The sequence below is a fragment of the Phascolarctos cinereus genome, unplaced genomic scaffold (genome assembly GCF_003287225.1).
Source record: "Phascolarctos cinereus isolate Bilbo 61053 unplaced genomic scaffold, phaCin_HiC Scaffold_8;HRSCAF=390, whole genome shotgun sequence".
NCBI lineage: Eukaryota > Metazoa > Chordata > Mammalia > Diprotodontia > Phascolarctidae > Phascolarctos > Phascolarctos cinereus.
This window is the reverse complement of record NW_027556291.1, coordinates 63650524-63674234: the sequence shown is the minus strand read 5'-3', so window position 1 is coordinate 63674234 and position 23711 is coordinate 63650524. Positions and strand designations below refer to the sequence as shown.

The following is a 23711-nucleotide window of genomic DNA, read 5'->3' as shown; positions in this document are numbered from 1 at the left end:
TTATCATTATCATTGTTGTTATCATTATCATAATTATTATCACTTCAACTCTTCAGACCCAAAGAAATCTTGACAGGGTAGAACACGGGGCTGAATCTAACAAGATAAAATTCAATTAGAGATTAAGTGTAAAGGAACAGTTATGGGGACAGGGACGGGGTGGGGGTGGGGGAAGGGAACGGGGTGAGGTTGGGGGTGAAGGCGGGGAGACAACCAAGAGAGGTTATGCGGTACTAGGACTGGTTGAGTTACTTGCGTGTGTTTAGAAAACTCAGTGACAGGACAGTTGTCCCCAAGTATTTGAAGAGCTGTCACGTGGAAAAGGGATTAGATTTGTTGTGTTTGGCCCCGGAGGCATTTATGTTTGATAAGAGGAAACAAACTTCCTCACAAAAGGGTAACGGAAGATCTTGTAAGGCAGTGAGCTCCCCGTCACTGGAAGTCTGCAAACAGTGTCTAGGGAACGGATTCCTTCTGGATGTGGGGTCGGACTTGGTGGCAAGGAGGTGCCCAGAAGCCAGGTTAATTCAGTGGAGGCGAGAGGCAGGGCAGGGCGAGAGCCTGGGCAGAGCGAGAGCCTGGAAACAAAAGAGAGGCGGAGCGAAGGGCGGGACGAAGTGTTGTTAGAGTTGCCGACTGTGACGTCCGTGATAGGCTCTTGTCTGTGACGTCATCGACGCGCGCCAGCCCAGCCCCGGAGCTCCACGTCGCAGTCTTGGCGCCTGCGCCCTGAGGAGGAAGAGAAATCCTGAAGATGGCTGAAGCAGACGATCGGACGGTGGGTGAGACTGCGACCAAACCCGGGGTGAGATTAGGGCCAAGGCAAGAGGGAGCCCGGACGGGCCAGGGGGTTGGGAAGCGGGGGAGAAGGAGCCGAGCGCCCGCCTCTCAGGGGCCTTCTTGTCTCAGCCTGACGACTGTCTAATGTCTCCTTTCCCCTCTCCCCCCAACCTTCCCAGAAATGGGCCAGTATTCTCCCCGTCCCACAGCTCTTGTTCTATTTACTCCTTCCAACTTTGTCTTCCTGCTTTGGGAGTTTCCTAAATATTTCAGAATCACAGATAGTTTAAGCTGTCGGGGCTCTCAGAGACCATCTGGTCCAACCCCTTGTTTTACTGGAGAGGAAACTGAGGCACGGGGAGGGAAAGTGACTATCCAAGATAGTCAGGATTGAACCCGGATCTCATTCTCAAGACGTTGCATTATGCCTCCAATTTTCATAATATTTTTAATCGTATGATTACAGAACATCCTTGTGAAAATACAACACCCCTTCCCCCTCAGCTCCCTTTGGTCATTCCTTGAGTTAGAGTTACAATACCAATAGCCATGAACACTTTTGTAACTCTTAATTTCTTATAAGGTAGGGGGTCCGGACCTGTGATTTCATGAACTTGTGTGGAAACTCCCTTCACAGGTGCAAATTGTCAGCTCATCTTTAACATGATCTCTTAGGATCGTGGTTTTACAGATGAGGAAAGAAGCAGAGAGAGGAAGTGACTTGCTCAGAGTCACACAGCTTACCGTGGCAGAGGCAGGATTTGAACCCAGCTTCCATAATTCTAAATCCTTTAAGTAAAAGTTACTTGGAGTGCTAAGAAGTTAAGAATCATTTGTCCAGAGTTACATTGTAGTATTTTTCTGAGGCGGGTGGTGGCCAGGTCTTCCTAACTGAGGCTTGCCACTGCCAAAGTTATCTGTTATAACTCTGGTTGCCTGTTAGGAAATTCTTCTCCATCCAAAAGATTGAACTAATTTCCAGCAACATCAGCATGTAAGTGTTCTCTCACATCCCTGACAATTTGATACTTGTAAGATCTACAGTTTTAAAATTGTTTTAATTTTAGTCTTTCCTGAATTGCTAAGTAAATCTGTGCATATTTTTAGTGTGATATTTTATTTCATTGTGAAGATCAAATGAGATAATGCATGTAAAACGCTTTGCAAATGTTAAACCAATATTTGTATCAGATGTTATCTATTTTTTCTCATATCTAAGTGTTCTTTCCCCCCTCCTATACTTTTTTCCAGTTCTTTATGTATTTTCTGAATTATATTTATCACATACCTTTTCCCATTCCATTATTTTTCTTTTAATATTATATATTAATATTATGTGTTTTTAAAAAATATTGCATTTCATTATATAAAAAGTTTTTTCTTTTTGGTGAGGCAGTCAGGGTTAAGTGACTTGCCCAGGGTCACACAGCTAGTAAGTGTCAAGTGTCTGAGGCTGGATTTGAACTTAGGTCTTCCTGACTCTAAGACTGGAGCTCTATCCACTATACCACCTAGCTGCCCCTAAAAAGTTTTTACTTTTATATATTGACACAAAATCATACTATATCCAGTTTTCCTCCATGTCTTCAATACTCAATAATGTATCTCCCTTCTAAAACTGGGATAACTATACTAATCCTTTTTCTCTTTTTGTAAATATAAAAAAAACCCAACTGGGCTTTATTTGCTCTGTGTATTGTGAGGCATGGATTCAAATCATTCGCTCTTTAGTTGTCCCATACTGTTTATTAAGAAGAAATGCCTTTCCCCATTGTTATATTGCTTCTAACTTGTCACCTTAAGTTCTTAAAAGAATGTTGAATTTGTTCTCTTCAGTGGATTTCGTTTTTAACCCAATAATAATTGTGCTAATTCTCACTTTGTAATGTTTTAAAATCTGTTGGGATGTGTCCCTCAAGATTATTTTTTAAAATATGCACATTAGATAACCTTGCCTCCTTTTCTTGCCGATGATTTTTTTTTTTGAGCCAAAGCACTTTACTGAAAGAGATGTGGCCTTGAGTTAACAGCTTCAGATCTTAAGGAACACTTTGCACAGGTTGACTTTTTGAATATGATTTTTATTAATGTCTTGCTTTCTTACATCATCATATTTATCTCCACTATCCCTCCCCCTCCCTTGTTTGCTCCTCCTTCCAGAGAGTCATCCCACATAACAAATTGTGTTTTTTAAAGAAAAAAAAAAGACCAGGAAAAAAAATCAGCACAGGGTGACTTATATAACACGTATGATTGTTGTGAGAAGTTAGGTCGCATTACTCTCTACACATATGCAACCCAATATAAAATTTCATGGTTTATCTCGTAGATTTAATAATAAGGAAAATGTATATAGCACTTTTAGGTTTGCAAAGCACTTTATACTTGTTGTCTCATTAGATCCACACAACAATCCTATGAGGTAGGTGCCTCATTATTAGCCCCATTTTACAGATAGAGAGACTGAGGCTGAGAGAGTTGAAGTGACTTGCCTAGGATCCCACAGCTAATAAGTGTCTGAGGTAGGATTCCACATCAGGTCTTCCTGATTTGTCCAGTATCCTATCCGTGGGATAACTGGAAGAGACCTCAACAGTCATCTAGCTAATTCAACCCTCTCATTTTAGAGATGAGGCCAAAAAGTTAAACTACTTGCTTGTGATCATAGAGGTAAGGACAGAATCTGACCTCTACTCCTCTTTTTTCCTACTCTACCATGCTGTCTCCCCTCAATGGCCAAAGTTAAAGTAAAAATAGTGGATCTAAATTGTGAGCTTGTCTCTCAATTTGCATTACTATGCAGTAAATTCTCTTTTTTTTTCCTGTGGCTGGAAATTTTTGCACTAAATAAGGGGTATTGCAGCCTCTGAGCTAACAAAAGTCACATTAGCTTGCCCAGCAGTGCAGAACATGAAACTTCTAGTAATTGACCTAAAGTTTAGAAATGGGGCTGTGCTTCAGTGCCAAGTCATTAGCATACAAAAGCCTCATTTCCACACAACTAGGATATTCTGATGATTCCAAATGCACAGCAACTATTTGGAAATGTACATTGCATAACAGCTACTCCCTACCAATTGATTAACAACAGGAAGCAAAGAAAAAACACATTACAAAATTTAAAGCCATGAAAACATGACCTTGAGGGACCTCAAGTAGGTACTCCGTGTGTTTACTTATGTCAAGGTAGCAATTTAATTTTTATTTTGTTTTTAAATTTTTTTTTTTGCCCATGATTTTCACTTGCAGTTTATCAAACGCTATAAAATCCCTGGAGATTTAAATCTATAATTAATTTAGGGAAATTTTTCTTGTCTAATACATTATATTTCCCGTATTGCTCCATTTATCTTCCCTTTTTTATTTTTCCCATTAGTTTTAATAATTTTCTTTGGCCAAATTTTGTGCCTCCTAAGTAAAGTAGTATTTTTGGTCACTGTTGCCAATGGAATTTCTCTTGTTTAAAAATTGCATTTCTATGTCATGGATAAACTATAGTACTGTTGATTTTGCTGCATTTATCCTTCACCTTCACTGAATTAGTTTGTCATTTGTAGTCATTTTTGCATTAATTTCCTATATAATTATATCACTCCAAAGAGTAATATCTTATTTCCTGTAATTGTATCTTTTATTTCTTTAATAACTATAGCCATCATTTCTGTTAACATGTTAAATATAAGTAATAACAGAGAATACCCTTTCTGGTGTTTTTGTTTGTTTTGTTTTGAGGCATTGGGGTTAAGTGACTTGCCTAGGGTCATACAGCTAGTAAGCATCAAGTATCTGAGACCAGATTTGAACTCAAGTCCTCCTGACTCCAGGGCCAGTGCTCTATCCACTTCTCCACCTAGCTGCCCTAGAACACCCTTTCTTACTCTGTTTTAAAGAGGAATATCACTAGGGTTTTTCCATTAAGCATAATATTGGTTCTTGATTTTCAGCAGGTCACATATTTTAGGCAACATCATAGAGAGTTGACCTGGAAGCCAAGAAGACCTGGGTTCAAGTCCTGCCTCTGACACTGTGGCAGTTTGACCTGGCACAAAATCATGAACCTCTGCATGCCGAAGACAACCCTCTAAGACTGTCAATTACCAAGGAGGTGCTGCCTGTCCCTTTAAAGGGACTTTCTCATAGTGTGCTCCCTACACCAGTGAAGTCACAGGTCTCCAGGCCTGTCTCTGTCTAGAAGTTGCAGAGTTGTAAAGGGCCTTAGGGTCACTGAACCCCAAGATCTTCAGAGTTGGGGGCCCAGCTAGTCCAATATGCACCTGACCAAGAACCCCAGGTACTGGATTACTTCAAAGGGATCATTCACCCTCGGCTTGCTTGGAAACCTTTAGGCTACCCTTCCTTTTGCAGCTGAGGAAACCAAGGCCCAAAGAAGGAAAGGGACTCGTCTAGGTAATACCATGTCGGGATTTGAAGTTGGCTCCTGTGACTTCAAAGCCAGCATTGTTTCTTCTGTGCTAACCAAATTGTGGTAGAGCATGTTCAGAAAGAAACCTGCTGTACCTAATTTCCCTTAGAATCCTAATTGAGCAGATGCTGAATTTTATCAGATGCCATTTTCCCTGTTAATGCAAAGAAAATTTTTATATGCTAACTTCGTGGTAGGAATGTCAGTCAGTTGTCCTACAAAAATTTTCTGTACTCTCTAATAGAAAGAGTCTAGACTTGGACCTATAGGCCTGGGTTTAAATTTTTGCATACTCCTAGCTTTGTGACTATACATTTCACCTCTCTGAGCTTCCTCATTTAAAAAATGAGGAAAATGAGACGCTAGAGAGACAGCATGGCACTGTATGTAGAAAACTGGCCCTGGGGCCAGGAAAACCTGGGTTCCTATCTCACCTGTGACCAATTTCTGCAGACCAGAATTGTAAGGCACACAGGTATTGGCCGAGGGAGTTGCTCACCGCGCACTCCCTACAGTGATGTCATTACAGGTCCCCTCCCAACCCTAATGAGACCTTACTTGGCAGGGTTGTTGTGGTGAAATCACTTTCTCAACCTTCCATCACTCTCTGAATGAGCTCAGTGTTGCAAAACTGGGAACCCTCAAGGTGATGTGTGGCCCTCTAGGTCCTCAAGTGTGGCCCTTTGACTGAATCTAGACTTCACAGAACAAATCCACCCCTGATCCAGACACTCAAATTTCCTGCTTCAGATCCTTGATTGAGCACCAGAAGGGACTGCCACACTTATCCAGCTCAGCTTCCTCATTTTACAAATGAGAAAGCCAAGGCTCATCGGTTAAATATACCTCCTGTTAACATTTACTTTTTTATTGTCTTGTATCATAAAGCCCCCCCCCCCTTTTTTTCCTCAAGCTGCAAAGAATTAGACGTAGGTGTCATTCATTGTTAAATATTAAGGTGGCTTATTTCACTAGCTGATATATAAAAGCTGCAAAAGTCCGGTGTCTGAAGAAAATGAAAATTGGTTTGGAGTTTTAATTAATTAATTTAATTCGTTTTTCTTTCTTTTTTTTTTTTCCTTTTCTCAGTTCCTAGGTCTTTCTGATGTATCCATCTCAGAAGATATCCCTGTGGAGGGAGAGATCACAGTGCCAATGGCATCTCACTCCCAGGATGAAGACTATTCTACGTTAGATGAACCTGTGAAAGAGACCATTGTAAGTCCAGCTCCAGGAAATGTAGTGAAAGGGGCCAGCCCCAGATTTGGTAGGCCTGGGATTGAGGGATCAAGCCTGTCCTCGAATGATTTAGAAATGAGGAAACTGAGGCCCGGAGAAAAGAAACAGTGAGTGGCAGAACTATGACAGGAATTCAGGTCTTCTGACTGACTCCAAATCTCATCTGCACTACACTATATGATGCCACCACCTTTGAGGGAGGAAAAAAACTAGGTAATTTGTATTGATGTTTGCTTATTGAAATAACATTCAGGTTGTGTTTATAGGTGATTCTTTACTTAACTCTTTTGGTTCATTTACCAGTTAAAATGGGAATGTTAAGAGACCAAATTTCTTTGAGTATATGGCAGTGGGGCCTTTAACCAGGGGTCAGACTACTGGGCCCCTTTCAGACCTTTCTGGTAGAGATTGTAGGGCCTACCAGTGTGGCTTCTAACAGCACAAGTGTGTGTGTTAACAAAATCAGAATTCATTCTCATTCTCCAGAGCTTTTCCAACCTGAGCACAAACCTAGTGGAACTCTAAAAGTGTAGACTGGGGGTGGGGAACCTGTGGCTTTGTGGCCACATGTGGCCCTCTAGGTCCTCAAGTGCAGCCCTTTGAATCCAAACCTCACAGAACGAATCCCCTTTTGAGGCTGCTGTTGTATTACTGGCGTGCCACCAGCCATCATACCACAGAGCATGAATTGTAATTTATTTGGTCCCTACCCATAAGGATTTCTGATTATGTGGCTCGCTATTGAAAAAACTTGAAACACCCCTGGACAAAATGGTCACTCTTAGCTTTAAAATAACTTCTCTGAGCCTCAGTTTCACCATTTGTAAAATGACTAGATAATCTCTAAGGCATTCTAGTTCTACCATTGTATTCACCTGGGTTCGTATTAGACAGCAAGACAGAGATGAGGTTGTATTGGGAACCTGTTTCAGTGCGCTAAGGCAGTGGTTTGTGTCTTTCAGATTCGAGACCTGAAGGCTGTTGGAAAAAAATTTGTTCATGTCATGTACCCCAAAAAAAGCAATGCACTCTTGAGAGATTGTGAGTATCAGGTTTTCAAGATTCCATTCTTTCTGTTGTAGGTCTGTTAGATTTTTAGAAAGGGAAAGGTGTTGCAGGAACACACAACTTTTCATGATCCACAAAGAAATCATAAATACCATGATCCCAAAGAAATCATAAAAGAACTCTAGGAAGAAATAGTGATTCGGCAAGAGTGACATGCTCAAGGTGGAAAGTTTCTCCTGCACATTTTCATCCTTAGTGGCTAGGCACTGAGCATCTTGTCCAGAGATGGTGCCCCAATAGATGTGTCCCTAGCTGCTGACTTCAGAGAAGCTGCTAACCCCGGATAAAGACGTCTGGAAAGAAAGATGGCACTTTGGCCTTTAAGGAGCTCATGGAGACAGTGAGATAAACAGTCAAATCTCTCCCCATTGAATGCCTACCATGCATAGAAGATGCAGAGATAAGTAAGACAGAATGTGTGCTCATGAGGACCTTAAAATCAAAAATAATTGAGATTTAATAAGCAGCATGGTCACTGGATTTGTAGTCCGGTAGTTGTGTGACCTTGGACAAATCATTTCCCTTTGTGGGGCCTCAGGCTTCCTCTCTATAATAGATCAGAAGTTTGGGTAGGATAATTTCTAAATTCCCCTTTACCTTAAAATCCTATGTTGTCTTACCTAGAGCTGGTTAGGGATAGGCCCTAGACCATGATTTCATTGGTGTAGGGCAGGGGTGGGGAACCCAGGGCCTACAGGCCACACGTGACCCTCTAGGTCCTCAAGTCTGGCCCTCTGACTGAATCCAGATTTCAAAGTGTGGCCTTGAGGCAGTGGCTTCCCCACCTCTGGTATAGGCATAGGGAAATATCAAGAGAAATGCCCTCTACAGATGTGGAACTTCTGGTCTTTGGGCATTCCTCAGAACTTGAAGGTGTAAGTGAATTTTGCCCAGGGTCACATAGCCAAGACTGCTCAGCCCTGGGACCTGAACTTTGGCTCTTTGTGCTCCCAAGCTGTTAATGTCAATCAAAAATCATTGTTGTTATTTGAAAAATCCCCCACCTTTCTAATTGTCTTTTACCATTACAAAGCTCCTTCCTATTGTGAGTTATTAGCAAGTGAATAGATTGCCCTTTGGGCATTTCTGTTCTCCTAGGAAGTTTGCTTTTGGAGACTGTGGCTACTGCTTTTATTGCCTCGACGTTTTAGTAGCTTTGCAAAATAATGAATTCTGCTTGTTTTCGTTTTTCTTCCTCCAGGCTGTTATCGTGTGCTTGCTGTTTGGTGGGGTTGTTTTTTGTTGGGGTTTTGTTTTTGTGTTTTTTTTTTTAATCCGCTTTTGACATCCTCAGGTCCCCTAATCAGAGCAGTTCAATTAGAAAAAGCAGGCAGAACTCTTGTTCAGCACAGACTCAGTTTATTGATTCCTGAAGGACATTAGCCACAACCCAGATAGGGAAAAGTACCATGGAGAAATTGGCCCAGCCCGACCCTACAAGAAAGCAGATAGGTTGGGGGCCTTGGGGGTGGGGTGGGGGGCAGGGGAAGGTGAAAATGGAGATGCCTTAAGGCCCTGAGCCTGCTGCCCTTTCTGCTGCTGCTGGGCTGCTTTTCAGCCAGATCTCAGGTGTTATGACTGACAAAAGCTTGAGTACAGCTTTTTAAAAAACATTAAGTTGGGACAGCTAGATGGCCCAGTGGATAGAGCACCTGACCTGAGTTTAAATCGGGCCTCAGACACTTGATACTTACTAGCCATGTGACCTTGGGCAAGTCACTTAACCCCATTGCCTAGCCCCCCCCAAAAAAACAACAGAAAAAAAGCATTAAGTTAACAATTAGGGCCAATAACAAAGGCTTTTTTAAAATGTCATTTCTCATCATTGTTCTTTAGTTTATTTTTTTTTTTAAGTCCTGAACCTAGCTTTCCTATGTAATTGAATGGCTCATCTTGCTATTTGCAAAGATGAGGGATAGACCAGGGAAAGGAATCAGCATTTATTAAACACCTACTATGTGCCACGCACTGTACCAAGCACTTTTTACAAATATTATCTCATTGGATCCTCACAGCAACCCTGGGAGGTAGATGCTATTATTTTACATTTGGGGAAACTGAGGCAAAGGTGAAGTAACTTGCCCAGAGTCAGAGAGCTAGTGTCTGAGGATGGAGGCCCAGCACTGTGGCACCCCCTAGCTGCTTTAGACATTTTGCCTACAGAAAGAACTAAAAATGGCTCTTAACAAGTGCTTCTCTCCTCTTTGGTATATGAGATTGAGGGTAAGAGGCAGTGTGGCTGGTAGCTAGAAGGCCAGCCAGCCTTGGGTTCAGGTTCCACTTCTGACAGTCTGTGACTGAGCAATGCCCCAGGCCTCTGATTCAGACTGCAAATTGCAGACAAGTTACCAGGGTGTGCCAGCAGAGGGAGCCATCACACCAGGATAAACTGACAGGACTGAACCAAACCAATCTGAGCCTTGAGCTTTGGTGTAGGTCTTCTACCATTTTCAGGTTAGTTGGGATGTGGGCTTGAAGCAGTGCCTTACTGACTTAGAGGAATGTTAATGAGGGTGAAGATGATATTTTATTTGTATTGATGGATTTTGAAATTTCCAGCAAGGTTTTACACGTATTTCATTTGATCCTTGAAACAGGCCTGTGAGTTAGGCAGGGCAGATGGTATCCCCATTTTCTGGATGAGGGAACTAAGGCTTGGAAATAGGTGTCGGCACAAGGCCATGTGCTAATATGGGACAGAGCCAACTCTAGGCCAGCTTGTGGGCTCCTGGGGGGATTTTGGTGCTTAACACTGGACCGTGGTTCATTAGGTGAGAAGAGAATGACTCAACTTGGGGATGAGTCCCAGTGAGGGCGAAGTGCCAGGTGGGAGAGGAAGAAGTGGACTCAGTGGAACAGAGTTAGAAAGAGCGAGCAAGGGACCACAATAGGACAGGCCAGGTTCAGTCTTGCAGGGCCTCCTTGATAGCCACATCTAGGAGTGGGAGGGCTTGACATAGCTGGTGGGCCAGAAAATACCAATATCAGAATGTGCCTTATCGTGTTCTTCCTTTTATTTGCTAAATACAGCTTAACGTTTATGATTTTGCCTTGTAGGGGATCTCTGGGGCCCTTTAGTCCTTTGTGTTTCGCTTGCACTGTAAGTACTTATTTCTTCCTTTTGAAGTAAGCCTTTCAAAGCTATTGTGGGGCTTCAGAATTGAGGAAATGTTTGACTGAGTGATTTCACGTAGAGCCTTTTTGTCGTGTTTATATAACACCATTGCCCACTCGATGATGTCTTCTTTAAGTCCCTAAATATGGAAAGTCTTGAGCAAGCCTTGCAAACCCATCCACAGGAGTTTCTAGGGTTATCTGTCCTCCAACCATGCCACCTATGTTTATCAATCATTCTTCATATCCTGTATTAGCTGTACCTGCCTTCTTCCAATCATCCTCCCTCTCACTGTCCTGAGAAAATGAAACATCTGTCTATAGATCAGCATAAATATAGATGAAAATCCTGCCAACTGAGAGAGAGAGAGAGTGTGAATGAATGAATGAATGAATGAATGAATGAATGAATGAATGAATGAACGAATTAGAGGGGGGGAGCACACACTTTCATAGCAAATAAAATAGAACCCAGCCTAATAGGTTTGATGATTGTTCAGTTGCTTATGGCCTGCAGCAGGGCTTCTTAAACTTTTTCCACTCTTGACCCCTGTGAGAAGCTTGTCAAGAGAGTACAGAGAACATTTGGTAAATTACTGTGTTATCCTATTAAAATTATTCACAGGTTTGGGTTTTTTTCTGTATGTATGTGTGATAAACTCTAGAATTTGCCCCCTTTCAGATTGATCAGGAGTTAGAGAAAGCTTTACTAGAATCCAAGGAGTATAGGGACTGACAAAGGTTGGGAACCCCTGGTGTTGTATCTGTTTGTTTATATGGAAGGGGAGGCTAGAGAGGGAGTGAGGTAAGAAGCCCTTTGTCTCTTCATCTCATAAGATTCTGCCAGCCCTTTGACATAGGTAATATGTGCCCTAATGTTCTCCATTTTACAGATGAGGAAATTGAGGCTCACACAGATTTAAGTGAGGTTGGGCCACAAATCTGATACATTGCTTACTGTTTATCTTGTTTCATTTTGGCTTCTGGGTGTGTGTTGATTTGGGAATTCATCTTTGGGCCATCTCTCTTGTCTTTGATTTGAAAGCCACGACCAGTAAAACATTTCCTGCCCTGATTGAATTAGAAACTCTGAGTGATAAGATCCATGTAGTATCTATTAAGAACCACCACCACCATCATCATCATCATCATCATCGGTTATTGACATAGAGGATGCTGGCCTATCAAACGCTAGACCTGAACACAGGACTTCTGACTCTGCTGCTTACTATATGACATTGGATAAGTCATTTAGCCTAAGTTTCCGCATTTGCAAAATGGTTATATCTACTTGGTAAGGTTGTGACAGTCTAATAAGACAATAAAGTGCTTTAACTTTAAAGTACTGTCCAAAAGTATTGTAAATGGCAAGTAAGTTAATTTCTATAAAGCAAGAGCTCTTAACCTTTTTTTTATCTCATGAACCCCTTTTTGGAAGTCTGGCGAAGCTTATGGACCTTTTATCTGAATAATATTTTTAAGTAATTGGAGAAAATGATCAATTTCAGTGAAACAGTAGTGAAAATAAAGGAGGAATTGCTTTCCCTTTCCAGTTCACAGACACACACTCCCAGCCTGGAAATCAGTCCCCAGAGCCCAGGTTAACAACTTCTTATGTAAAAATAAAGAAAGGAGGGGCAGCTAGGTGGCGCAGTGAATAAAGCTTTGGCCTTGGAGTCAGGAAGACCTGAGTTCAAATGCGACCTCATACACTTAACTAGCTGTGTGACCTTGGGCAAGCCTCTTAACCCCAACTGCCTTGCCAAAAAAAAAAAAGGGATAAAAATAAAGAAAGGGAGGGTCTTCCCATCTGTAACCCAGTGAGCTTAACTTTAGTTCCTGACAAAATTCGAGAGCCTGTTATTAAAGAGATAGTTTGGGAGTGATTAGAAATGGAAATGATCACAAATGTAGGTTCATCAAGAACAAATCACATGGCCTCATCTCATTTACCATTTCTGATTAGTTACTAGGGCTGGCACACCGGAAGTGTGCCAGAGTGCTGTAGTGGCTTATCAGCCTAATTAATTGGGAAAAGTCCAAATGCCTGGTTTTCAACGAGCCATTTGACAAAGCTCTCACACCATCCTTGTGGACAAGATGGAGACGTGTAGACAAAGTGATGTTCGAGTTGGCGAGATTTGGCACTGCTTGCAGGCCCAGGCCTAGAAGTGTTGATTAGCAGAGTGCCTCAAAGGCTGGCTTTGTTTTTGGCTCCATCCCAGTCAACACTTGTGTTAGGGACTGGGATGAAGGCATAAATGGCTTTCTTCTCCAATTTGTGGAAGACACAAAGCTTTACGCTTTTAGGTATTGCTAATGCATGGGCTAACCAAGTTAAGGCTCCCAAAATGTTCCCAAGTTAGAATGCTGAGCCAAATCTAGGCAGAAGGATGGGGACAGGCCTTGTAATTGATTTCCTTGGGGCAGACAAATGCTGGGTGAGGAAGGAAGTTCCCTTTGCCAACTAGTACAGGGCAGCACCTTCTCTACAACCTAAAGTCTTATCTAGAGCAGTGGGTGTGCAATCTAAGAGGGGAACATTCCAAAGAATTGGGTCCATAAATGTTAATAGGGAACTCCTGGTGAGGAACTCCTTTTCCAATGCAGGTGGGCTCTTGTTCTGAAATTTCCCATCTTTGAGAGGTCCCTAGGGCCCTGAGAGGTTTAAGTGACTTCCTGTGGTCACATTTCCAGGATGTTTCAGAGGCAAGACTTGAGCCTAGTTTTTCCTGACTCTGAGGTCAGCTTCCTACCCACAAATGCAACCCTGCCAATGAGATCACAGCTCTGATATTAAAAAAAAAAATTTCCAGCAGATTAGTAGTTCATTTAAGTGGCCTCTAAGTACACAAATGAAGAATTATGCCTCTAAATGAAGTTCCACATACATTTGCTAAACATAAGTGAATACAGATCTTTCCATTTAAAGGTAGCTAGAACTGAGACTGTAACCCAGGAGTTCCTAACAAGTCACTCAGCAGCAGTGGTCTGGGGGCTCAAGCCTTTGGTCACATCACTGCCTTGTGGCTGTAACACACTTAGAATATTTGAGTTGAGCATAGCTAGACCAGCCTTATTCTTTTATATATTGAAAAACCTGAAGCCCAGACAGGGAAATCGATCTGCCATCCAGCGAGTAAGTGGAGGCACTAGAGAAGTCAGGCTTCTCGCCGGTCTCCCCACTTGTCACACTGCATCCCCTGAAATGGGGAAGTTTGTGAGCAGAGTGTGGCCAGAAGACTCTTACCTGCTGGCTCTTGGAGCTCTCTCATTAACCAAGAATTTCAGGTGACATGGCAAGGCACACATCACAGCCTTTGCCCTGCTCATCCCCAGGCCAGGGAGGAGGTACTCCTCCCTCTCCTTGACTTTGAATCCCTCTCATCCTGCAAGGCCTAGGTCATGCGGCCCTTTCTGCATGTAGCCCCAACTGCTAGTGCCCTCATTCCCCAACAACCTTGGATTTCTTCTCTTTATATTTATTCTCTATGTAGTTTTGTATAGCCTTGTTATCTCTGCTGTTAGAATGTAAGTTTCTTGAGAAAAGTAGGGGTTGTCTCTTAGTTTTTTTGTGTCTATAGCAACTAGCACAGGGCCTGGCACATAGAAGGTGCTTAAGAAATGTACATTAATTGATAAAAACTTTCCGATCAACCCTGGCTTGGTCCTTTGCTTTTCTGCCCTAGGATGTTGCAGGGAGGCTCTGCGGATAGTAAAGAAGATGGCGGACCCCAATTTGCTGAAGTTTTTGTCATCATCTGGTTTGGTGCAGTTGTCATAACACTAAATTCGAAACTTCTTGGGGGGACTATGTGAGTATTGGGGAAATGCTTAAAGCCAGCCCCTTTTCTCTCCTTTCTATGTAGCATATCTAGAGTTCTGGCAAAATCAGACTGACATTGCTGGCCGGTCTTTGAAAGGGAGGCCCTCCCTACCAAAGAGACATCTCTCTTGCTTATTGTGGTAGAAGTGCCAGGCAGAGGGCACCCAGGTGATCTTCATCATGTGACTTTGAAGCCCACTTGGGAGAAGAAGGCCTCCCATTCCCCAAGGTAGGCAGCTTGATGCTGCTGTTAGTGATTAAAGAGGTCATTTAATTAGGAGAAGCATCTTCAAGGGGAAGTGAGCAGAGAACAGAAATGTTTTCATGAATTGCAATACCTTTTTTACACCGAAGCTGAGGGCAGCTCCACTCATCTCGGGGAGGTCTGCTGTGTTCTAGCAGGCTGTATTACCTTGTGGGATTGGTGTGGGTCTTCCATGTTGTAGTCGAGTCTCTGAAGTATCCTCATCCTGCAGTGTGGGCTTTGACTGTCCTGATGAGTAATTGGTTTTTCTTTAACTTTCTGGCTTTTTTTTTCTTTTCCTCAGATCATTCTTTCAGAGTCTCTGTGTCTTGGGTTACTGTGTCTTGCCCTTAACGGTGGCTATGCTGGTGTGCCGACTGGTACTTCTGGCTGGTATGGGACCTATCAACTTCCTTATTCGGCTTATCGTGGTGATTGCGATGTTTGCCTGGTCCACCTTAGGTAAGAAAACATCCATTTTCTGATTCTCCAACAAGACACAACATAGGTTAGAGGTAAAAGTATATCTGGGAGCGCTATGCTTTATGAAGGCAAATGTTGGGGTCACTGGTAATTTGGGATTTGGACCCAAGAATTGAGCTAAAACCTTTGTATCTCTTTGACCAGGAGCTAGTCATTTAGCCTCTCTGGGCCTCAGTTTCTTCATCTGTAAAATGAAAGGCTTGGACTAAATGGTCTCTAAGGGTCCATATCATCTTTAGGTATGTGATCTGTTTGTGTCCTTGGGCAAATCACATTCCCTCTCTGGACCTTGGTTTCCTCCCTTGTAAAATGAGGGGATCAGAGTAGGTGGCCTCTGAGGTCATCTAGGATTCTCTGAGCTTTCTTTTTTTTCCTTTTTTTTCTTTTTTAAGGCAATTGGGGTTAAGTGACTTGCCCGGGGTTATACAACTAATAAGTGACAAGTGTTTGGTCTGAGGCCAGATTTGAACTCAGGTCCTCCTGACTTCAGGGCAGGTGCTCTATCCACTGCACCACGTAGCTGCCCCTTAGAGTAAAGAGTGTTTATTATTGTTCAATCATTTTTCAGTTGTGTCCAAGTCTTCATGACCCTATTTGGGGTTTTCTTGGCAAAGATACTGGAGTGATTTGCCATTTCCTCCTCATTTTACAGATGAGATAACTGAGGCAAACAGGATTAAGTGACTTTCCCATTATCACAGAGCTAATAAGTGTCTGAGGCTAGATTTGAACTCAGGAAGAGGAGTCTTCCTGACTCCAGACCTGTCACTATATCCACTGCACCATCTGGCTGCCTTCTCTGAGCTTTCAAATAGGAGTATTCTTGCACTAACTGCCTCCTGGCTTTGTCATGAGAAAAGGGCTCTATAAACATTAAAATGCTATAGAATTATGGCCCATTTTGATCTTAAGTTCCTGACCGGTGCTTTCCTATAGACAGGAACTTTCTGTCATACTAGTCAGAGGACAATCCCACCTACTAAGGAGTAGGTACACGGGCTTTCAAGGTGAAAATCTCGTCTTTTAAAAAATAATGGACAAGCAAGGCTCTCACATTAAACTGAGTTAGGATCCTAAAAAGGCTCAATTAGCTCTAACCCAGGGAAGGTTCTCTTCAAGATGAGGCAGACTGGACTAGCGATGGATGCTGCATATTCTTAGTATCATTGGTTTAGAGTTGGAACAGCCCTAAGAGATCAGAGTCCCCTTGTTTTACAGAGGGGCAAACTAAGGCCCAGGGAACTTGTGACTTGTCCCAAGTAAGATTACATGGGCAGTAAATAGGAGATCTCACATTCAAACTCAGGTCCTCTGATGTTATATCCAACACGTTTTTTGCCATATTGTGCCAGAGCAATTGTTTTCATATTATCAAGATTTACTAAAAACCCAAAGCCCCCCTGGAAGTTAACCAGCCTAATCTTTTGAAGTTTGGTGAGACTTTGCTTATCTAGATCATAATCAAGATTTTTTTAAAGGCCTTCTAAAGCAGCCAGAACAGAGGGGACAAGGTCCATGCACTAAAATCTCATCTGAATCTCCTTTGACCCCCCATTCAGTCAATCAATAAGTGCATCCTATGTGCTAGGCACTGTGCTGGGTACTCAGGATATTGAGACCAAAATGAAATAGTCCTCACCCTCAATAAGATTACATATAGAAAATAGATACAAGATGGTTGCCAAGGAGGACACCTGCAGCTGGAGGAGTGAGAGCAAACCTTCATGTAGAAGGGACTTGAGGACTTGAGCTGGGTCTCAAAAGAACAAAGGAGTGCTCTGAGGCAGAGAGGTAAGGAGGGAGACCATTGCAGTAGTGGGAGATGGGTGGTCACATGTGAGGAAAGGCACAAAAGCCAGTTTGGTTAGATTAAAATGTGGGAAAGAGACAACGTTGAAAAGGCCAGAAAGGTAGGTTGGGGCCAGTTTGTGAAGAACTCCAACAATTGGGGAATAGTGAAGTTGATGTCTGATCCTAAAGACTTAGGTTGGAAGCCTGAGTGACTTGGAGTATGGTGGTATCCTTGACAGTCATGGGAAAGATTTTAGGGGAAAGCTAATGGGTTTGGTGTTGGACATGTTGAGTTTGAGATGTCTGTAAGTCATCCAGTTTGAGCTATTCAGCAGGCAGTTAGAGATGGGAATCTAGAGGTAGGGAGAGAGGTTTAGGGCTAGATAAATAGGTCTAGAAATCAGAAGCATGAAGGTGATAATTGATTCGTGGGAGTTGATGAAATCAAGTAAAAGAGTATATAGAGAGAAGAGAAAAGGGAGCCCTGGGGGACATTCCACCACCCACCAGATGTGACCTGCATGAAGAGCTAGCAAAGGAGCCAGAGGAGGAGTGGTCAGACAGGGAGGAGGAGAACCAGGAGAGAGCAGGGTCACTAGATAGAATATCAAAGAAGAGAGTGACTGACAGTGTCAAAGGCTACAGAGACATCAAGAGGATGAGGAGTAAGAAAAGGTAGAGATCTTTGGTAACTTTGGAAAGAATTAAATGGAATTGAATGTTGGGAACCAGCCTTCTGGAAAGTTAAGAAGAAAGTGAAAGGAAAGAAAGCCCAGACATCCATTATAGAGGGCCATCTCTATGAGTTTAGCCCACGCCTGGAAGAAGGGATGATAGAAGTGCTAGGGATGGAAAGATCAAGGAAGGGTTTTTTGAAGATAAGGGAAACATGGGCATATTTGTAGTCAGAGAGAAGCGACTCAAACAGCCTCGAGTTTCTCATTGAAATATGAGGCAAAGTTTCCAACTGAGAGGGGCAGGAGGAGAAATGTGAGGTTTGAGGAAGGATAAAAAGATATGGAAGAGCCACTGTGGTGAATGGGATAATGAAGTGAGTAGGGAGATGTAAAAGATTTGCCTTGCTGTAGGGAGACTTCACTTGAGGTTACAGGACATAAATTTGTAGAAGACCCAGTCAACATAGTTTTGCTCTTAAGCTATGTAGGCAGAGAATGTTAGGAATAATTGGATGTTGGAGTTTGGCACAGCACGATCAATGATGAGGTAAGGGTCAAGGAACTTGAGAGAAGAGGACATTGTAGAGTTGAATTGGTTCACCAAGGGGTCTAGGTGGAAAAAGGAGGAGAGTGGTACCAATGTAGAGGTAATGGTCTGGGAAAGGACTGAGGAGTAGAGGGATTGAAGGTCAGGGTGGGCATGAAGAACAGAAGGGGAAGTGGATTGACAACAGATTGTGATCAGATAAAGGAATTTCCGAGTTCATTAACGTGCATGAGGCACACTTGTGGGTAACGATAAGCTCAACAGCATGACCATCTTGTGTATAGCTGAGGTGAAGTGGAGGAATAGGTCATGGGAAATGAGAAGTTTCCCGGTAGTAACTGGGAAGTTAGATTGTTTGAGGAATATCGGTTATTTGAGTGAATATCAGTAATGTATGTTGAAATTCCTCAGTATGAGGGCAGGAGAGGAAGACTGTGAGCCAGGCACTGAACTCATTGAAAAAGAATGACCATGTCCGGGGGTTGGGGAATGGCAGCCACCAGAATCTTGATTGAGTGGTAAACATGGATTGAATGCAGCTCGGAGGAATCAAGGTTATTGAGTGATGGTGGTAGAACAAGAGGCTGAGATTGACCAGTCATGGGATGTGAGTGAAAGTACAACCAGTGCTGGAAAGGGCCCCCTGAGATGGGTTGTCATCAGGAGGGAGCCTGTATCAATAGAAGGAGTGAGAAAGGAAAAAGGTTTCTGATGAAAGCATGTTTGTTACCTATGGAGCAAACATTCCAGAGCACACAGTGGAAGGGCTGGGTAGATCTCTGGTGGGATATTGTGGGACAAGTAATGGGGGGTGGGGGACAGGGTTTCACAGCCGTGGTCCCCCATTCCAGTCCATCCTCTACATTGCTACCAAAATGATCTTCCCAAAGCTTACAACTGATCTTGTCATACACCCCTCACACTCTTAATTTCATTGATTCCCAATTGCATTAAGCAGGCGCCCCAAATGAGGAAAGCCCAGTAATCTTGGCCATTTTAGTACAGGGCAAACAGCCTATTATAATTCAGTAGATCCTGGCTGCCTTGCTGTGCAGCAGAGAACAATACATGGCACTTGAGTGATGACCTTGAATAAGCAAGAAAAAATTTTGTTTTGTATTCATTCTTTAGGTTGGCAGGGAAGCGGGCATCCAAAATTTTGGGAAGAAAATGGCTAAAGTCCAGAATATTTTAGTACTAGTAAGAAATCTCTGTTCATTCCCCCAGGGTTCTAAACAGCTGAGGTTGACTGACGCGTGTTTGAGATCCACCATAGATTTACCTACTAGGGTTTATTCAGTGTTATTCTCAAGGTGCCTTGAGAAACAAAGTGATTTAGTGGGCAGAATGCTGGCCTTGGAATCAGGAAGATGTGGGTTTGAATCCTTTCTCAGACACTTACTAGTTGTTTGCCTTGGGTTAGCCTCTTCCCTTGTGTAGGCCTCAGTTTTCTCCTCTGTAACATGACGGAGCTGCACTCCATGACCTCTAAGGCCCCTGCCAGCTCTAGAGCAAGAACTAACCTTTGCCAATTTGCTTTTTGTTGTTGTTCAGCATCCACAGCGTTCCTGGCTGATAGCCAGCCTCCAAATCGAAAAGCCCTTGCTGTCTACCCCATCTTCCTCTTCTACTTTGTTATTAGCTGGATGATTCTCACCTTTACGCCTCATTAAACCAGGACACAAGAGAAGCCAAAGAGCCCGAGCAGAACAGAAGACTCCAGCTCCGCTTTGGGCCTTTGCCTCCTGTCTCCTTTCTTGACTGTCAGAGGGAGCCTGGACGTGGTGAAGGGGTAGAGGTGGCAGTAGGGATTGGGGGGCAAGAGAAAGCCAAGGTCATGCAGCAACACCAGCACTTTGGTAAAAAGCAATTGCTTGGCAGGGTTGGTACTTTGATTTATCTTAATATGATTGTTTCTTTAAAATACACATACAGCCAAAGTACTACCCTGCTCAAGGATTATGGTTCACTGTGTCACGTGTGTGTGTGTGTGTGTGTGTGTGTGTGTGTGTGTGTGTGTGTGTGTGTGAAGACGGCCACGGGAATGACATGGTGATTGATTACACATCGAGTTAGAGACCGAAGTTATGTTCAGACAACATCAGTTCACGCACAGCTTTCTCTTTCAAACATACTGCCTTATCACCGTAGGGTGTATTTCTCTCTTTTGGCAAGGGAAGGTGATTTGTCTTTTTGTCTTCTTCCTTTCCTCTTTCTTTTTTCCCTTTTTCCTTCCCTTTTTGAATATGTGGAGGAGTAAGGGGAGATTCATAGGACATGTGGAAAAGGAAAATGCTTTAATTGAAATTCAAATTGTACTCTAAAGAATTTGGATAGGCATCATTTTCTTTGCAAAGCACACGTGAATGAACCCATCTTTTTTGGACCATGTAAACCTTGGACTGTCTCTGTGCATATGCATATTGCAGTCACGCCATGTGTTCTAACAAAAGCATGCCAACCTCTTGGTAGCGCTCCAGCTCCTTATCTTACTCTTTAGCCCTGAATGTGCATGCTGGGCTATTCGGAGCCAATGTGGAATTTTCCCTGGGCTAAAGCAATCAGTGTTGAAACCCTTGAACTTACCCTAGTAGAAGACTTTCGAAAACTTAGGTAGGCAGGTCACTAATGCACATTTGTATCACTATATAATAAGCACATTCTCTTAACTGCGAAGTGGGATGTTTGGAATATAGTGTAACTGCAAGTATTCCTCCCTCCGAAATGAGTCTCTTCTGGTGGGAGGAATTCTAGAAGGTGCAGATAAGGACTAGGATGGGGTTTTAAAACCCACGATGGCATTTCATGTCTTGATGGCTGCCTGATAAGGGAACTCGGAGAGGGCCTTAGGATCTCTCCGGTAGTTAGCTGTAGTCTCTTCATAGAAGCAGGAGCACATTTTTCACTGGACTTCTTCCTGGTGGGGAACAGCAAATGGTTTCCTTTAGCTGTAGACTGGATTTATTTATAAAGACAGCTTAACTCTTTGTTAGCTGTACACTCTTTGCTCAGCTTTACTTATACTCTTGGATATTTGTCCTCCTAGGATGGTAAGGCCTTTCAAAAGCACTTGGAGGCAAGGCTGGCCTAAGATGGGCTCTGTACCATTTGGGAGCTCCTTTAAAGGAGAGGTCTAGGCTCCTCTCTTTGGCGACATTGCACACTGGAGAACGGTGGCAGGTGAACATCCATTTTGTTGGAGGGCATTCATTGCAGGTGCACAGTTAATTCTGTAGGTGACTGTAACTTAGCCTGTACATTTTCTATGTCATAGACTTTATTTAGAATAACTTTCTATTTAAAGGCAAGCTGTATATTAAGAATAGAATAGCTTGATTTCCCATATTAGCCTAAGAAAAATGGTCCCTAGACTGACCGATAGCAATAAAGGCCTTGTTAAATGAGCTTTTCTTCTTTCAGCCCAGGTTAGAGTTTTGCTTTCTCTATTTTTATTTATTTATTACAGTTCACCCTTAAATGCTTATGTAATTTTCCACATCAAGACAAATTCAGCACTTAAGTCTTGACCTAGACAATATTTTGAACCAACTGAGTGGATCCTAACTTGTTCACACTAAAAATAGTTCTTCCTTTAGAGTTCCTCATAATCAGTGCTGACAATTATGTGAATTTATTTTGAAGGAAGGACTGTTTCCTGGGTCACTGTTTTTTCAAAGGGAAGGAAGGAAGCCTATTCTGATATGCATTTTACTCAAAGTCTGAATATGTGGTTGGAAGCAAGTAAAGTCATGACTTTTTGATTTTGCCTTTTTGTTTTTTACAACTTTTCTTGTGTTTCAACTCGTCTTATTCTGTGTTCACTGGTTGCTCTTAGGTAATGTGGATGACTTCTAGAACAGGATGGTTTTTTATTTACTTTCTGTTTTTGTCAATTCACTAATAAGTTTGTTTCTTTTTTCTTTAGATATGAAAGTTAAAAAAAAAAAAGTAGAGGTGGGTCAGCCTGGGGTGTAAAATCTTTCCTTAACAGATGTGAAATGCTGAGGCCTTCAGAGCTGGTCCAGTGTACAGGCCAGAGCCTCTTGAAGCCAGAACTCTTGTTTGTCATTTTCCTGATTGTGGGTCCAAAGGCAGACAAGCTTAGTCCTGTCACTGCAGAGGATGGGGCAGCAATGCCCACATGCATCAGTGGTCACAATTAACTGCTTGTGAGGTCAAGAATGTCTTATCACATCCTTTTGTGATAAGATCAGACTTAGGAAAGCATAATTGAGGCTGCAGCTTGGTCTTTCAAAAGGGATCTCTAGGCCAGCAAGTCATCCTTCCTTTGACAAACTTGTGTAAGGTGGGATCGATCGTTTTGTCATTGCAGAGGGCAGCCAGCCCTTGGCTGTATTTCTCACATCAAAGTCCACCAAATGGATAGACGGGGTTAATTAAAGTACCCTTGATAATCATGCTGCCCAGCATAAGGAGACTATTCCTTTGATCATTTATTCCTCCAAATGGACAGCTAAGATCTAGCATTTCTTTTTCCTGAGTAACCTCAAGCGTAATAGACGTTTCTGTAAAGGCGAGCAACGTTTAATGGCTATGTGTTGCAAGAGTCTGTTTGTTTTTTTTTAAACACTTAACATCTTGAATCCAAATTGGACTATTAGATTCTGAGAGAATTTTACTGAGAAATACGAGTACTCTTGGGCTCGGAGGGTCAAGAGATTTAGGGCTGAAAGGGACTTCAGAAATTAACTAGGTCAACTGAGGCCTAGAGAGGAGATAAATAGCAGAGCCGAGATCTGAATCCAGGTCCCCGACTGTACTCTTTCCACGGTAAATGACTTTGTAGATGACGTGAATTTTAATTAGAAATCGATTGTTTCTATTAATAACTAAGCTTGGCTCTGAAGAAGAGAGGAGGAAATGCACTACCTTCTCTTCTTTGCAGAGACAAGGGAGTTGGGGATGTGGAGCATTACATATACTGTCAAATTCTGTTGACATGTTAATTTTGCTAAACTGCCTTTTCTTTAACACATATTTTTTGTTATAAGGGGTGGCTCTCTGGGTGGGGTCGGGGTGGGTCATATTGGGAAATGAAAGTGATGTAAAAAAAATCAATAAAAACTTTTAAAAAATCACTCTGGGAAAAAAATTCTGATTATTCAGAGTATTCCAAAATGTCAGTAGCCGGTATGGGACAATCAATTTCAGCTTAATTTAATGCCAGCTAATGGGGTGTACTGCAAAGAGCACTAGATTGGGAGTTGGGCAATTTGGAATTGGATACTTGTTCTTGCTACTTAGCCCTGGGTGAGTCATTTTACCCTGGGCCTTAGTTTCCTGCTCTATCAAATTATGATTTCGAAGGTTTCATCCAGCTCTGAGTCCTTTCCATAGGCCCTTAGAGGTTGAGCTGGAAGGAGTCTTTAGAGACCTGCTAGTCCTCTCGTTTTATACAGGAAGAAACGAGCCCAGGGAGAGCTAAGGTCAGTCACAGGATTACAGATTGGGAGCTAGAAGGGGTCTGGGAAATCTAGTCCATTGGTGTCGAACTAGAA

General features: G+C 42.6%; 1 protein-coding gene across 2 annotated transcripts in view; it reads left to right on the top strand.

The window, feature by feature from the left end:
* The first annotated feature begins 704 nt into the window (after nt 1–704).
* The window catches only part of YIPF6 (Yip1 domain family member 6), a 40220-nt gene continuing 17213 nt past the window's right edge, over nt 705–23711 (top strand). Inside the window, exons 1-7 of one of the 2 annotated variants that reach the window (XM_020967239.2) lie at nt 706–805; nt 6293–6421; nt 7405–7483; nt 10568–10610; nt 14314–14439; nt 14999–15156; nt 19747–23291. In XM_020967239.2, the coding sequence (XP_020822898.1) occupies nt 755–805; nt 6293–6421; nt 7405–7483; nt 10568–10610; nt 14314–14439; nt 14999–15156; nt 19747–19865 (705 nt within the window). In that variant the 5' untranslated portion in view covers nt 706–754 and the 3' untranslated portion in view covers nt 19866–23291. Of the gene's footprint in view, nt 806–6292; nt 6422–7404; nt 7484–10567; nt 10611–14313; nt 14440–14998; nt 15157–19746; nt 23292–23711 lie in introns of those variants that run through there. The other variant, XM_020967241.2, reaches the window with a different exon arrangement.